General features: G+C 36.2%; 1 protein-coding gene across 1 annotated transcript; it reads right to left on the bottom strand.

Annotated features, from left to right (window-relative positions):
• Positions 1–1,867: 1,867 nt before the first annotated feature.
• get4 (guided entry of tail-anchored proteins factor 4) lies at positions 1,868–15,640 on the bottom strand. The gene is given in 10 exon segments (XM_051124807.1): positions 1,868–2,684; positions 5,938–6,010; positions 6,370–6,445; positions 7,309–7,449; positions 11,612–11,750; positions 11,850–11,904; positions 11,906–12,000; positions 13,254–13,335; positions 13,502–13,580; positions 15,459–15,640. Coding segments are annotated over 10 exon segments (969 nt in total). The 5' UTR covers positions 15,599–15,640; the 3' UTR covers positions 1,868–2,595.
• Positions 15,641–16,070: the final 430 nt, after the last annotated feature.

Below are 16,070 nucleotides of genomic sequence, written 5' to 3'. Positions count from 1 at the left end.
GCCAAGCACTACAGAAGCAAAAATCAGACCATCTGCAGCAATGAGTAATTGAGGCCAGTTTAAGATGAGTTTAGTCCAAATGGCTGAAAAATCATATGAAGCTACTAGTAATATGATTTAATGGCTTATCACTTTTGACCAATAGGTGGTGCTGCTACCAAATCTATGTGGTGTGGCCATTGTAGTGTAGAGACAATAGCACACACAAAGTTTAGTGTCAATATGTCAAAGCTTTACAGAGATACAACCTCAGACGCAGTCTGGCATCATGCCTCAAGTTTGTTGTGATACTATACAAAAATAGTTTTGTCTATCAATATGAAATCCATAACTTTTTGTCAGCACAGTCTGAAGATGAGCTGACTCAATTTTGGTGAAAATGGAGGAGTTTGAAAAGTAAGTTGTCAAAGTAGTGGACAGGAAGTTTGGCCCATTGCAGCAAAATTGGTAACTATTTGATCGGCATGACCCAAGAATATGTTAAGACTAGTTTCATTACAACGGGTTAATGATCAATCAAAAGTTCTTAACATTTTTGGAAATTTCATAGTGGTTTATCACTCTTGACCAATAGGTGGCGCTGTTACCAAATTGATGTGGCGTGGTCATTGTGAGGTGACATTGGCACACAAATTTTGGTGTAAATATGTCAAAGCTTTGCAGAGATACAGCCTCAGATGCAGATTGGCATCTTTCCAGCAAATTCGCTGATGCGTTTAACGAAAACCATTTCGTATATCGACACGAAATCCATAACTTTTTGCCAGCATGGTCTGAAGATGATTGACCCAAATTTGGTGAAAATTAGACCAACGGTTAGAAAAAGTAGGTTTTCAAAATAAATCAAAATGGCGGACAGGAAGTTTAGCCAATTATGGCATAATTGGTATCGATGTTGTCGGCCTTATCCAGGCAATCTATCAAGATCTGGTTTTATTACAATAAGCTAATGTAAACAAAAGTTATTAGCTTTTTTAGAAATTTCATTATAGCTTTTGACCACAACGTGGCGCTGCCTCCAAACTTTTTGAATACCTCAGGGCATGATGTCGAAGACATACCCAGTTTAATAATAATAAATCAATGTGTTCGTAAAATATAGCACTTTACGACAAAATTCAAATTAGGCGAAGCCCAAAATGGCGGACATTGGAAAACTGGGTATCGTTCGACTTGGCATAGTGCACCAAATCTAAAGAGACCAGTTTTGTAGAAGTTATAAGCAAAAATAGACATTTTTCATATCTCTTGTCCTCTTGGTACAGTGTCAAAACACCGCAGGTAGCTTCAGGTCATGCTTGTTATAACACACACCAAGTTTTGCCTCAATACGTCAAACCGTTGCAGCGATATAGCATTTTTGCGTGCTCTTCGTTGAATTTATTCGCACGTTATTCGGGAACAGTTTGACCGATCAACTTGAATTCCATACATTTTTGCCAGCATGGTCTATAGATGATCTGAGCCAATTTTGGTGAAAATCAGACAAACCCTCTAGAACAAGTTAAAAAAAAAGGTAATCTATTAAAATTAGCAAAAAAAAAAAAAAAACGAAACCTTACGATTTTAAAATTTTCCTTCTAGACCTTATGGTTCAAAAGTTATTAGCATAAACATGAGTCAAAATTTTGACAAGTGGTGCTGCTAGAGAGTTTGAGTTACAGACTCCAAACTTGCTGTGGTTAATTTTGAGTCTGTCCTCTATCTGTGTGCCAAATTTCATAACTTTCCCGCAAGCAGTTCTATGGGCTGCCATAGACTTCCAGAGCGGAAGAAGAATAACAACAACACCTTCGGTGCTTGGCTCCTAACTTGCAACAATTGTAACCTCGTGTTTCCAGTAATGAAGAAAAACAGGACACATCTATTTATGTTACATCCATCTTCTATTGTTTTATTACGTTCAATCACACCTCAGCAGAGAATGAAGCGGCCCCCTGGCGACCGAGACATTTATAACAGCACATTCACACTCCGATCAACACGAACATGCATTCATCTACCAGCTCAACTCACGCACATTTGTAAGACGTGTGCTTTTCTCATCCTCACGCATACAATGTAACAGAAGTGGTGAAATGTCCCTTCAGGGATACCGTGGTACCCTGGTAAGATCTAGCTGTGCAGACACACAAAACCAAGCCTTGTTTTGATTTGAGCTACCATACTGTAGAATTTATCAAAGTATATTAGAATGGATTATAAGTTAAGAGCAATTTAATTACTTTTTAATTAATACATTGAGCAAGCGCCACCCTCGTGGCAGGACAGGAAAGTCCCTCTCACAAACGAGGGTCCCTGACACCAACAGCTCAGTAGAACTACAAATGGAGGGCGTCACAATTACATCTCAAGTGCGTCGGTTTCTGCTCTTTTTACGAATTTTGTTCAACAGTCCGGGAAGTTTGATATTGTTGCACCTTCATTCTTTAAAAACTATACACAGAACAAAGTCCAACAATAACAAGAAAGAGTTAGTTATTGAAAAAGAGCGCCCAAACGGATGCGTGATTGGTCATTGTTCACGTCAGTGAATGGTTTGGTATGGGGCTGGTTTATGATGTTGGGGACCAGCAAGCCACCGGTCAAGACGCTTCAGTCCAGCTCTATGGGGCTGCTGTCCTCCTGAGCTTCTTCGCCCTCTTCCTCCTCACCTGAACCCATTAGGCTATTCAATAGGTTTCCTATTACAAAGAAAGCAAAGAAGAATCTAGTTATTTTTTTTTAACTCTTCACAACATATTCTTAGATTAAACTGTGGTATGTATTATGCTGAACAGAAACACTGGAGGTTAAATGAAAGTAAAAGAAATAAAGTCAATTGTGAAAGAAAAACTGGCTTCCATAGTTTTCTAGTATATAGTATTTATTGCATTATATGACTTTTCTGTACGTATGCAGATAAAGTAGAATATACTGTAAAACTTTTAACATATCGCTTAATAATGGCTTACATCCTTCAATGATTTAACAATCAAGCAGTTTAGATTGGCTATACAGTACATACAGCTTTTTAGTTTGGATATGGGCCATTCTACAAAATTGCTCCAAAGTCAGAGTTGGAAACATCTTGAAAAATGTTTTCTTCTTCCAAAAAATGTGTATGTGCACTGCCCTCTAAAAATTTGGAAACACCCCTGGCAAAGTGTGGTTTTGGATGATATCAGCATAAATCCTTACCATTTTTTGGTGCAAATACATTAAAGTAACTTGACATTATCATTGAAGACCAGCAATAATAATTTTCATTTTGATTACATATATACACGTCAAAGTCAGACATGCCCCTTTCCCAGCTGTGATGCCTGGTTACTGGTTTAATCTTGGCCCAGGTTTTTAAAAGATTTTTGGGTCAGCACACCTTAATAGCTTCAACAATTGATTGGCAATTAAGTTTAGAATACAATGAATTTAGGCCCAGATTATGCAGAGCTGTAATAGCTGCTAATGGTGGATATTTTGATGAATTGAAAATGTATGTTTTTTCTATGTATAAACTGTTTATATAATAAAATGTTTTCGCAGTTTGTGTTGTCCCTTATCAGTGCAAAATATTCACAAATTAAAAAGGATTCATGCCAATATTGTCCAAAACCCCACTTTTCTAGGGTGTTTCCAAACTTTTGGAGGGCAGTCTATGCAAATTGTATAGTATCCAAGGTACACATTTCTAGTGATTGTGCAGTTAATTCTTATATTGTATTTTCAGAAAGTTTTGGAATATTTGTCCGTTCCCCAAATTTGTCAATACCGAAACACTGTAATAATAATTTAATTAGAAGGGTTACATTGACCTATTAAGATTTTGCTTACATCTCAATTGTAAATATATTTTTTGCTATTTTATTTTTTTATTTTTCAGAGGGAAATCCATAGCAATTACATTTTTAACATTTTAACAAGTGCAGTTTAAGAGATTTGTTGTATTTTGAATCCAATTCTTCTGTAAAAGGCAAAAAGTTGATCATAGTGATTTCAAACTTAAGGATTAATTAGTTCGAATATATACACTGAACCAAAAACTTTCATAACATCTTAGTTGATAATTCAGTATCTTTATTTTTAACAAAACATCTCATGTTTCGGTAGTGACAGCACATTTTCGCTGGTGACAGTAATGCTTTGGTACCGACCACATCACATTACAGAATTTTAACTCGCATATTAAAACACTACTATAACATGACAATACAAAAAAAAAATGTGTAACTGTACTAAAATTGTGTTTATTCCCCCAAATATGAGGATTATGTGTTCCGTTTTGTCACTAGCAAAACAATGACGACGTTTCGCTAGTGACAATTCTATGGGATAACACCCAAAAAACAAAGATGTCACTACCGAAACTCCACCAAATGTTTCATAGTGACTGTTTGAGTGGCAATTTTAGATACTTTTGAAGCTAACTGAAATATGCTAATCAGCACATGGTTAGCTAGCACAGTTCTGAACAGTGTTATACATATTAAAACTAAATGTTATTGAATATCTCCCAAAAAAGTTGTGCTTAACTGCAGAAAAAAAGGTTGTTCAGAAGTGACATTCCCTAAAGTTACACTGATTTTTTAGACTTTTGAACACATTTACCTCAAAATGATGAAACCTATCTACTCACAGCTATGAGAGAGTCTCCAATAGACTAAAACACACACTGTTTTTCGATAGTGACATGAAAAATGCGGGACACATTTATTTACATATATTTTTTAAATGAACAAAGAAAATATAAAAATTTTTTTTTTACCTTTTCCTTTTTTTAAGGAATCAAAAAGATACTTAAAAAAACAATAATGCAATTATAATATATCAGTATTTTTCAAGTTAAAATTTAGGTGTTAGAGTTCGAACCAGCCACCTCCCCCAATTGAAAGTACTCAATAAATTATGATTTTATATATCTATTGTATATCTATTATTATTAATCAATTGTGGGTTTCAATAGATAATAGAACGATCTTAACAAACATCTAAGATTTGAATACTTAAATGTTTTTTTTTTGGTTGTAGGACAGCAGTTTGCACCAATTCTCTAGAATGGCCAATATACTGCTTGTGCATGGTTGCCAGATTGCAAAAATTAAGCAAAACGCTGGGTATAAAATGTATGCTTTTAACAGAGAAGTTCTGATTTTGGGGATTTGCAGATTTTGAGAAATAAGAGATTTTGGTATAGTGTTTATTTGTTAAAGTACATTTTAGTCTTGTCTTTTATCGTTGACGATATTGCATGTTGGTATAGTCACAGATATCGTTCATTGACCTTATTGTCGTCTCATCATAGTCTCGTTTTAGTCACGGCAAAAAAAAGCTTGTCACCGAAAATTTTTCGTCATAGTTTTCGTTAACGAAATTAACACTACTGACAAGATTAAAAATTGATCATATCACCCACTCCTAAGAATATATACCTGAGGGTTTAATTGAAAATAGTTGATTTTCTTTTTTTAATGAATGAATCGTGACTTAAATTGGGAACAAATCCCTGCATCCAAAGCCCAGCATCTTGAAAGATGTCCCAGAACAGTGAACTCTCAAAGGAAAGGGCTAATGCTTTTTTGGCATGTTTTTGAAATTAAATATTAAACAAGACAAAAAAGCATCAGTGAGTGTTATGCTTACAGTGACAACTGGATGTTTTAAATGCTGTAAAATTGCCTGCTAGTCTCCAATTAAATCGTACTACTAAATATGGATTTTCTGTTTATTTTTACAAACTGAGACGCGAGTGGAAAATATCTTATCAGCAGAAAACAGACTTCAACTATTTAAACCAAAACATTACTTTAAAAAGGGGCTAAAAGACTGAACATATTCTACAGCTTTGAGACAAATTCAAACAAATTCAGAATAGAATCCAAGTGGTTAATTTAATTGTTTAACAGTGCTTTAGTCATGATTCATGATGAGTAGTCACATAGAGGTAGGGAAGTTTCTTACCTAGCAAGCCACCATATGATGACGACTGTTTGGGCGGCACTCCAAAAAACAGTTGTCCTATTCTATCCAGATACTGACGTCAAGAGAACATATTGTGTGTTAGAAACAAAGTCCGAAAGTTTTATCTTATGCATTATCCATACTACATTGTAACAGTGAAGGTGAATTGCTCAAAATGGTGTCAACCTTTAACATGTTTTTATTGCGTGTATTCGTGTTATGTAACTATTCTTTTTACATAAAATATTACATTAGCTTGGAACCAAGCCAACTTTAAATTCTTAATCTTTAAAATTCATAATATATTGCGCAGACACTAATGTAGACAGCTTATTAGGTCAAAAGCAGAGGTAGTGTTTCAGTCTTTCTGACTATTCTTATATCTCTGGGTACTATGAAAAAAAAACTTATTTGTGATATGTACTAACTCACCTCATTGTACATAGGGTCTCTCTTCAGTGATGGCTGATACTGCTCGCATAACACTGTGAAGACTGTCAACTTCCCACTGGAAATAAAAGCCACAGTCATCCAGAGGTTGTGTTAACCATTTTGTTTTATCATTTGCTCAAACACTGATGGATCATTTAAAAATGTTAGATAAAGCTACTTAGTCTAGTGCATGTCTCTTCAACTCCAGTCCTGGAGAGTCGGTGTCTGGAAGACTTTTAAAAAAATACTCCAGTGTAACCCATGTGTCAGTAATTTACAAGTAGTTCTAACACCTTTAATAGTTTGTTGGCATATGCTTGGTTAGAGCTAAACTTAGCAGGACAGTGGCCCTCCAAGATTGGAGTTGAAGAGCAGTTTCCACAGTAAAGGATGCTAACATGCACTAGAAGTGAATAAAAGAGGAGAAAAATCAAGTTTTAAATACACCAGAAAAGAGTAAGTAAGTGAGAAATTGGGCAGAGAATATCCAGAGGAATAAGTCATTGGATATTGTTCCTTAAATTGGGTCGTCAGATCATAAGATCACACCGTGTTGTTTTTTCTCACACTACAAAAAGAAGAATTTAAAAAAATAAAATAAAAAACCTTGCAACACAGCTTAGTTAGACTAAAATAACTTGTCACACTGATATCAAACAACACTATTTTTACTCCTACTCAGACTGTGACAGAAGTGATTATTTATAGAATTTTGTCACAGAATTTGACAATACAGAGCAGGGGTTCTCAACTCAGTTCCTTTAATCAAGGTCTTTAGGATTACCGGAAAGTACAGGCAGATGAGTTTGATCAAGGTTGGAGTAAGGAAGTGGACCATGAGAGCCAGAGTTGAGGACCCCTGAAATAGAGCATTCAAATAAATTGACACAAAGGGGCTGATGCTGAGATCCAGAGCGTGAATGCAGGAGAGTATCTCACCCATCCACAGCCAGCAGGAGGAACCACAGGAAATTCAGCAGAGGTTGCACAAACGGAGGACCTTTCTCTATAGATGGATGCTTCTGTGTGTATGTGGTGAACACCACCAATGCACTTGTCTTGTTTTTTAGACAAAGGAATCTGCAGTCAAGAAAAGATGTGGAGATGTATATCAGTCATAATGAAAAATAAATCAATATAATTTAAAGGGGTCATCGGATTTACACAAGTTCATATGATTCTTTTTGGACTTAATGAAAAGTCTATAATATACTTTGGTTAAAAATTCTCAATGGTTGTGTAAAACAACACCCTTTTACCTTGTCAAAATGAGCTCTGCAAAAATCATCCCATTCTGAGGGATTGTTCCTTTAAATGCAAATGAGCTCTGCTCGTCCCGCCCCTCTCTTCTCTCTGCTGCTCCGAGAGATTGTTTACTTTAGCCGCATTTAGCCGTGAAACTTATATAACTTATTATTTTTACAGATTAATTAAAAACCTCTGCATGGATTTTTATCATTATAGGGTAGATTTGTACACACACTGCCAACACACATTTAAGTTCAAACAACATGTAAAAGTAAAGTTTGCATCCGATGACCCGATTAACTTGATGTGACAAGCATGACAAAAAATGTTTGCATCAAGTTTAGTTCATTAAATTATCAGGAAATGTTTATTCTGGAAGTAAACTAATCATTTTAAGTCACTTTAAAAAGCAGTAGTAAATGAGGGAACTACTAAAGTAGTAGTTCATACATCATAAGAACAGTTCATATGATTCCTGCACTATTTTACAATTCTTCTGAATGCCATTCATATGATCACTCATTGTGAGAAACAGACCCAAACTAAAGTCATTTCCTTTCATTTTTAAATTCACTCAACACCAGTAACTTTGGAAACACACAGTGTAAAACTCTGGCCAATGGTGTTCAAGTGCACCTAAAGATGGCAGGTTCTCTACTTGCCTACCTACCTATATAAAGCGCCACTAAACGCCAGTTCTTTAGAATATTTCTCTTTAATGCATCAATTTCGCTCTGTCTGAAGAAGACCAAGATCGACAGAGACAGAGAAGCACCTCTGCATCAAACGGCATTGCAAATTGACACCTGCTCAGTGAGAAGGCTAGGCATCATTTCCTATCTACAAAAGCAAATTGCTCCCAAAGGCATGCTTCTTCAGACTGACCCTTTGTGCAAGGTTCCCATTAAGCTGTCCAATAGGCATGAGAGCTGAACCCACACTGAAGCTTCTCTCAGGGACTCAGACTGTCCTCACTGTAAAGACACGAGTCTCAGGATACTGCGCTTTAGGGTTGCCTTCGCTTTGGGGGATGACTTGGTTTCTTGTACTCCCCCACCTCCTACTTCTTTGCCATGGAAGCAGCAGCAGAAGAGCCTTTCAGCAACAAACTCAAGCCAACATGCAAGTCTTGCGCTCCCCTGAGCCTGCATCCTTGCCTGTATTGTGCACAAGGTGACCTTGGCCCATCCCCTGAAACCTATGGTTTAATGAGGTTTGGTGGATTGGAGAATGGGGATGATGCCATGTCACTGGCTACCTCTGAGGGAGAAGTGAGTTAGATGAGTCCCTCTCAAGTCTGAAGTCTGTCTTTTTGGTGTACTTTCCAAGGCTGTGGAAGAGCTTGGTTGTGGTTGAGCTGCAGCACAAAGAGTCCAACGCTATGTGCCACTTTTGGCTTAAAGAAAGCAAGCCTGGTCCCTCATTCTCTTCATCTTTGTATGTTCATCTGAAAGGCTGGTTTATTTAAGTGGACCTGAAGGTTGTTCATTTTCATGTCACAGATAAGGGAATTCTAAGAGACAATGTACCAAATTAATTGTCCTTCCATTCGAGCTATGTCTACCCCCACACACTTTCATAAAGTGTGTAAAGTCACTAGAAGTACATTTTCTTTTTAGGCATAGAGTTGAACTCAGAGTTGACTATGCAAGCCCATATTATAGTGGAGCACTCAGAGACAATAGGAGCTTTCGTTAGTTACAGGAACTAGACACCAGGCGGTTCCGGAAGAACTAAATGTTCCCCCTAGGGCCATTTTCTTAGTTGCATTTAAACCGCTAGTAGGAACTGACATAAGCCTGTGGACAAGGCTGGGAGCCTGGGATATGCAGTATCATATGTTTAATTGAAATTTCTGTAGAGAATGTCTTAAAATGTTCTCTTTTGTTGCAAAACAGGTTCATAATCACTTTTCATTACAAGCTGCTTTTTCAAATGCACTTCCGCCATCTAGTAGCAATGAAAAGGTTCCACCATGGTGAAAGCCCTTAACACTCAGGTTTCGAGTGCAAACGCAGATTTTTATGTTGTACTGAGTTTATTCAGTGTGCTTGATAAACAGTATTCGCCCCTTATTAGGATTTTTAAGATGTCTGCTGGTGGTATCCACCATCACTTTTGGTTGTATTGTATGTGATATAAGACAGTAAGGATATGTCAAAAAACTCCAATCGTACTTTCTCCCTCAACTTAAAAAATCATCCTACATTGCTGCAGAAGTACTGAACCAGTCTTTGCAAAGTGAACATGCAAAGAAGATCAAACACCCTTAACAAAATGGGTAAAACAGCGATATAAGACGATTTTAAAGTTGAGGAGAACATGAGATGGGAGTTTTTCTACATAATATTTTGACATATATTTGATATAACTGTCATGAACCTGAAAAAACAGAGTTCAGGCAGAGTAAGACAATACAAGCGTTTGACATTAACAAGTATATAAATTGTATTATTTTTATGAAAATAACTGATCATTTCGCTAGAAAAGACCCTTCTTTCTCGGCTGGGATCGTTTACAACCGCATCTGGGATCGTTTGAAGCCTCATTTAAACTGCATTTTAGAAGTTCAAAATCAGGGCACCACATCAGTCGAAGAAAAATGCACAAATGTTTCCCTCAAAAAACAATTTCTTTACAACTGAAGAAAGAAAATATGAACATCTTGGATGACAAGGGGTAAGTTTTTGTTCTGGAAGTGGACTTCTCCTTTAATAAATGCATTACACTAACTAAACCAATTAGATTTTAACCGACTAAATATACTTTAGATTTAGTTGACTAAAATCTTATGATGTTTAGTCAACTAAAATGAGATTAAAACTAAAATAATTCAGATGACTAAAACATGACTAAAACTAAATAGCATTTTAGTCAAAAGACTGACTAAAGCTCAATTAAAATTTGGTTCCAACTGGTTCCAAATCAGGTAACCCAGTGGAAAATGTCCCTCCATTTTGGCCTCACCCACTGATTTAGCAACTCCCTTTACTGTCCTGCAAAGACCTATCTTTGATTTTGTCTCACCAGCTTCACTCTTGAGCTAGGCTCACAGTGCGATTAGACACTGTTCCCCACAGAGTCAGTTACTGATGCAATGTCAAGTGATTGAAAGGGAACATCTCAGGTTGCGTAACCTTGTTTTTCCTAAGATGAGGGAATGAGACATTGTGTACAAACTTCTAAGACGTGCTACGCCTCTTTGCCTTCAATCAAGTAATTCTGGGAAACTGGTGATCGACAACACAGGCAGAGAGCCCACCATCAATTATGCATGCTTGAACGCCATTGGCCAGTGCTCCATCAGTCGTTTTGCCAGACATCATTTAACAGGGCTTCAACATTTTTTGGAGAAAGTTGTTTCACATAGCGTCAGCTACTGATGCAATATCTCAGGGGGAACAAAGTTTTACGCATGTAACCATAGACATGAACTCTCTGTTGTAGCTCTGAAATATGAAGCCGTTAGACCGGTGGTCTTTAATGTTTTTCAGGGCAAGAACCCCATAGGCGACAGAGACATGGAGCAGGGACCCTTAACACAAAATGTACCAAGCAGAGCTACATATTAGGCATAGAGCCTTCCATAATAATAGAAACAAACCATTTTAAGATAAATTTGTGATTTTACACAAAATTATTTGTGATCAAACATTAATTGGCAGACCCTAAAGTACCACTGCAAACCCCCAGTTGAAGATCCGTGCGTTAGATGTCACGTTTGACCTCACTTTTAAACGTAAGTGAACAACTGTGAGCTCAAAGATGGGGTCTGTTTCTCACACAAAGCTATCATATGACTTTGGAAGACATGAAATATAGTGAATGGGTTTATATTTTTTCAATTTGGAGCTAGACAGCACCAGTCCTGATTCAATTCTGTAGACTCTATGGTAGAGAGTTTCTTACATTTCGTCTTGTGTATTTTGCTGAAGAAAGAGTCAATCTGCACTGTGATGTAAAAATAATAACATTTTTAAACTCCCAAACTCACTGTAAGACGGCCTGCGCTACAAACATGTCCACCTCTCCGTGAAAGCCTCGTGCTGATGAATACTCCACCAACATCTGTGCACAGCCCTCTCCATCAGAAGAGTGCAGGAAATGATAGCGTGATTCACTGTAGTTTTGCTCTACATGCAAACAAACAAATGATGTGGGTTACTCATAGAACAGCTGATTGTTCCTTTAGCTGATCATTTATTGGATGATTACTGCCATTCATGTTTTACCTTTCCACAATGTGAGCGCCAGCAGCTGGTGTAGTTTGGGGTGGCCCAACTTCCCCCGATCCTCCTGATGACCATTTAATCGCTCTGGAGACAAACGCCACTCGTTCTGGTGAGTTTGGGTCCATCAGGCTGAAGAGTTTAGCCAAATGCTCTAAAAAAAAACAAAAAACAACACCAAGAATGTAACTGCAAAATTAGGAGGTTCTCATGTAAAAGGAAATTTGAACTATACTTCTGTGTAGGATTGGGAAATATTGAATATTTATTACATGCTGTATTACTTTGTTGACAATATTAAGTTAACCAATATTGTCAGTATTATGCAGATTTTCATGTGCTTTTAATTTCTCCAAGCGATTTCCCTTAGACTTTAATTCATGCATTTAGTTTTGCACCTATTCTTTGTCTCATGACATGTGACTAAAGGAGTGTCGAGACAGACTTTAATATTTTTTCTGAATTAAACTTAGGTAGCAAAATGTTAATTAAGTTTTAAGTTAATTTATCAATTAGAATAGTTTTTGTTTTGCATATTTCAGCAAATCAGGTCCATATGGAAGCCCGTTTCCACCACTGACTTTTTCTCTCAAAATAATTACTTTTTTTCTTGCAACTACAAGTTTACATCTCGCAATTCTGACTTTTTCTTTCTCAGAATTGTAAGATATAAACTTGCAATTGCAAGTTATAAAGTCAACATTGCATAATATAAATTCTGATATGATGATATATATAAATTCTGAGAACATATCAGTATTTTTTATCTCACAATTCTAAGAAGAAAAGTCAGAACTGCGAGAAAAAAGAAAAAAGAAAAAAAAAAAAAGAAAGAAAAACATGCAATTTTTGACATTATTTCTCAAAACTGTGAGTTTATATCCCACTATTCTGACTTTACATCTTCCAATTGTGAGTTTATATCATGTAAATCTGAGAAAAAGTCAGAATTGTGAGTTTATATCTTTATAAAGTCAGAAAAACATGTAATTTTGGCTACAATGACTTGGTTGAAATTAGGGTTCTACTGATTCCACTGACAAAAAAAACTTTTTTGAACAATCAAGATATGTAGTAAACAGCATTAAAAATATATAAATAATTGAATTAAAAATACTTAAAGTCTCCAGCATCTGTTCATATGTTTACAAAGAGTACCACACAAATCAGAGAATGAAATGTGCAAAGCTACTGCATTTAACAGCTTGGCGCAACAGTAAATTTGAACTTGTTGGCTACTGATATTTACACACTTGCTAGCCTAAAAATGAATAAACCTTCTAAATGATCTGAAATTTAATCTCTAACTACAGATAAGGTTAAATATAACCACACATCTAACTGTTTGGCAAATTAATAATATCACCAGCACAACACCCTCAGTAATATAATGTTTAATAAACTCACCTAGTGTCTCATCGTCTACTTTGGCCCCAGATTTCTCCAGGGACTCTAGTACCAGCATGGACAGATCTGCAGCACTGTTTTGCTGTTTAGAAAACAAACATTAATGTAGAGATCTTATAGACGAAAAAAACAATTATTAGTCTAAAAAGTCTACTAAAAGTCAAGCTTCTAAGTAACAACTGACCTGTTCGAAGCTTTAACTGCATAATAAATGACAGTCTCTGACTGACCTAAAAAAGAACACATACCTGATTATAACTAAAGAAGAGCAATGCTCCATTGTACATCAACTCTCTGGCCTCTGCATGCTTCGCTTGTGACATGTACCTGCACCCAAAAGCAACATGTTATTAAAACAACGTTTTTGTGGTCAAAAAAGAAATCACACAGTGGTCAGAATGGGATAAAGAGAAATAGTGTGATTTAAAAAAAATATATCTTTTATAAACCAAGTTTAGTAAATGTACTAAGTTTTCAACTGCATCATCAATTGGCAGCACTGAATGTAAACAATGACACTGAACTGAACAAAGTTTTACTGACTATTGCTGCTGAAAACGGTCAATTATTGTCATGTTTTCGGCTGTAATCAGTCAGATCAGGAGAAACATTTGGAGTACCACAGACTACCAAAAGTTATAACAAATCAAGGAGAAGAGTGCACAAACTGTCTGAGGTGCAAAAGGCCAAACTGAACCAGGATTTCCAGGACAAGAATCTTGACAACATTCGTGTTTGTTCTTATCATTTCTGGTCTGATAGGTGAAATATTAGGCTAATATCTTAATTAATACTGCCTGTACGTATCTTTACCTCCTATTAACTTTCATTAACTGTGCAATCAATGCTGTTGTTTACATCCGAGTATCTCCAATACGGCTGCGCATCTGGGTAGCTGACCACACTGATTTAAGCGCAAACCCTCTATTAATTGTATTCATGTTTGCTTTGACACATTTATTAAATATTTCATTTATATCTGGTCCTATGAAGATCATGTGATGTAACTGTCAAGTAAAATGAAAAAACATATTCTTTATATTAACTTGAAAACATGTAACTTGTGCACATCATACCATTTCCTTATGTTTACATTTATTTTTCTAGGTAAAAAGACCTTATGTCCCTATGTATAACAAACACAGTTTTATAACAAACTAATTTTCATTGAGTTCCATCACATCACATATCTGATATTTTTATTTTTTGAGACTTTCTGAGTTTGACACACAGTCATGAGGGTCTGCAGGGATGCTCTCTTTGATATTTCCTGTTTTGTTTTGTTTTTTCTGCATGTTCTTTCATATAGATTACAGATTTGTAGGTTTTTTTCATAAGAAACAGTAATAAAAGATTATTTCAGACTACTTGACCACCGTTCTTTTCTTTTAATGAGGCGTTTTCTTTTTAATTTTGATGTTAGCATCACCCTGACATTTTTAATTTGCTATGTGCAATCTGATCTGTGTAATATTTGAAGCTGGTGGTGATGCTTGTCTTAACATAATGAATTAAAAGTCGTTTTGAGCATTAATTACAAACTAATGCCTATAAATGCCATCTTGGTTGGCAGCATTGAAATTCCTGAAAACGTTACCTAGATAGGTTAAAACCATGATTGCCCACTAGAAAGCTTATGATGCCCAAAATGCTGCCTAGGTAGGCTGCTCACTAGCTAGCAGGTCAACAAAAGGAAGAATGAATGGCAGATGTGGTTTTAAGAAATAGCCTACTTTTTGTTGTGTCTTTATCATGTTGGTATAAATTTGTAGGATGATTTTAAAAAGAGACTTTACACTTAAAATGTGAAATTTCACAATTCTGCTGGTTTACAAGCTGTTTGTTAAAATGCTTAAATTCTAAGAAATGCCCGGGTTAATCTCACTGTCATAATATATACAATTGCTTTTTTGTTAAGTGTTAATATATTATAGTATAATTGACAGTTTATTCGGGTGGTGCACTTGTTAATCAACCTTATTCTTCAGATTAGCATGTAGCTACAAGGCTCACGCTGACATTATGACATGAACGACGTCGAGTCTGGCCAATCAGAGAAAAGATGAAACTCAAGGGGCGGGTCAGGAAGAGCAGTTTGCCAATCCGCACAACCAAAAAACGGGCTCGGTTGACAACAAGAAAGATCTGGAAGCTACAGGCCCCGGGACAGTCATTATTACTCCTGTAATAAACGTTAAAGCTCACCTGAAGAATAATGTCCGGTACATCTGATGGGCCTCATAATAATCTCCTCTCTCAACACTGGCTCTAAGTTTGCCTTCCACTCGCTGCACTCCTCCGCGGTTCCTCGCGCTGGAGCTTTTCAGAGACTCCTGCTCCGACATGACTGCTCCGACCAACCAAACGCGATTACTGAGCCTTCACGCTCGCCGTACAATGACCTATATGCCATCCACAGACGGACAGATAGATATTTCTTATGTATTTCTTCTCTCGTTTCATTCATTACAGTAAAATACAACGTGTGTAAAAATGGAGATAAACGCATAATAATACAAAATATAAAGGTGGTCAATTACGGCTGAAATGTACAGTATTATTTTTAAAATTCTATGAATTATTGCAATTAATCAGTCAATCAATCAATAAAAAAAATAAACAAGTACCACCATGTAAATAATGCTGCTTAAATATTGTATTTTTTAAAAAATATAACTTTTACATTTCTTCACCGTAACCAATATAACACACCTAAGGTATTAAAGTACAGTACTGTGCAAAAGTTTTAGGCCACTAGTATTTTCACCAGCTAAAAAATGGTTTCAAGTAAGTTATTTCTATCTTTTGCTGTAGTGT

The sequence above is a fragment of the Labeo rohita genome, chromosome 12 (assembly GCF_022985175.1).
Source record: "Labeo rohita strain BAU-BD-2019 chromosome 12, IGBB_LRoh.1.0, whole genome shotgun sequence".
NCBI classification, from domain to species: domain Eukaryota; kingdom Metazoa; phylum Chordata; class Actinopteri; order Cypriniformes; family Cyprinidae; genus Labeo; species Labeo rohita.
This window is presented reverse-complemented; position numbering and strand designations above follow the sequence as displayed.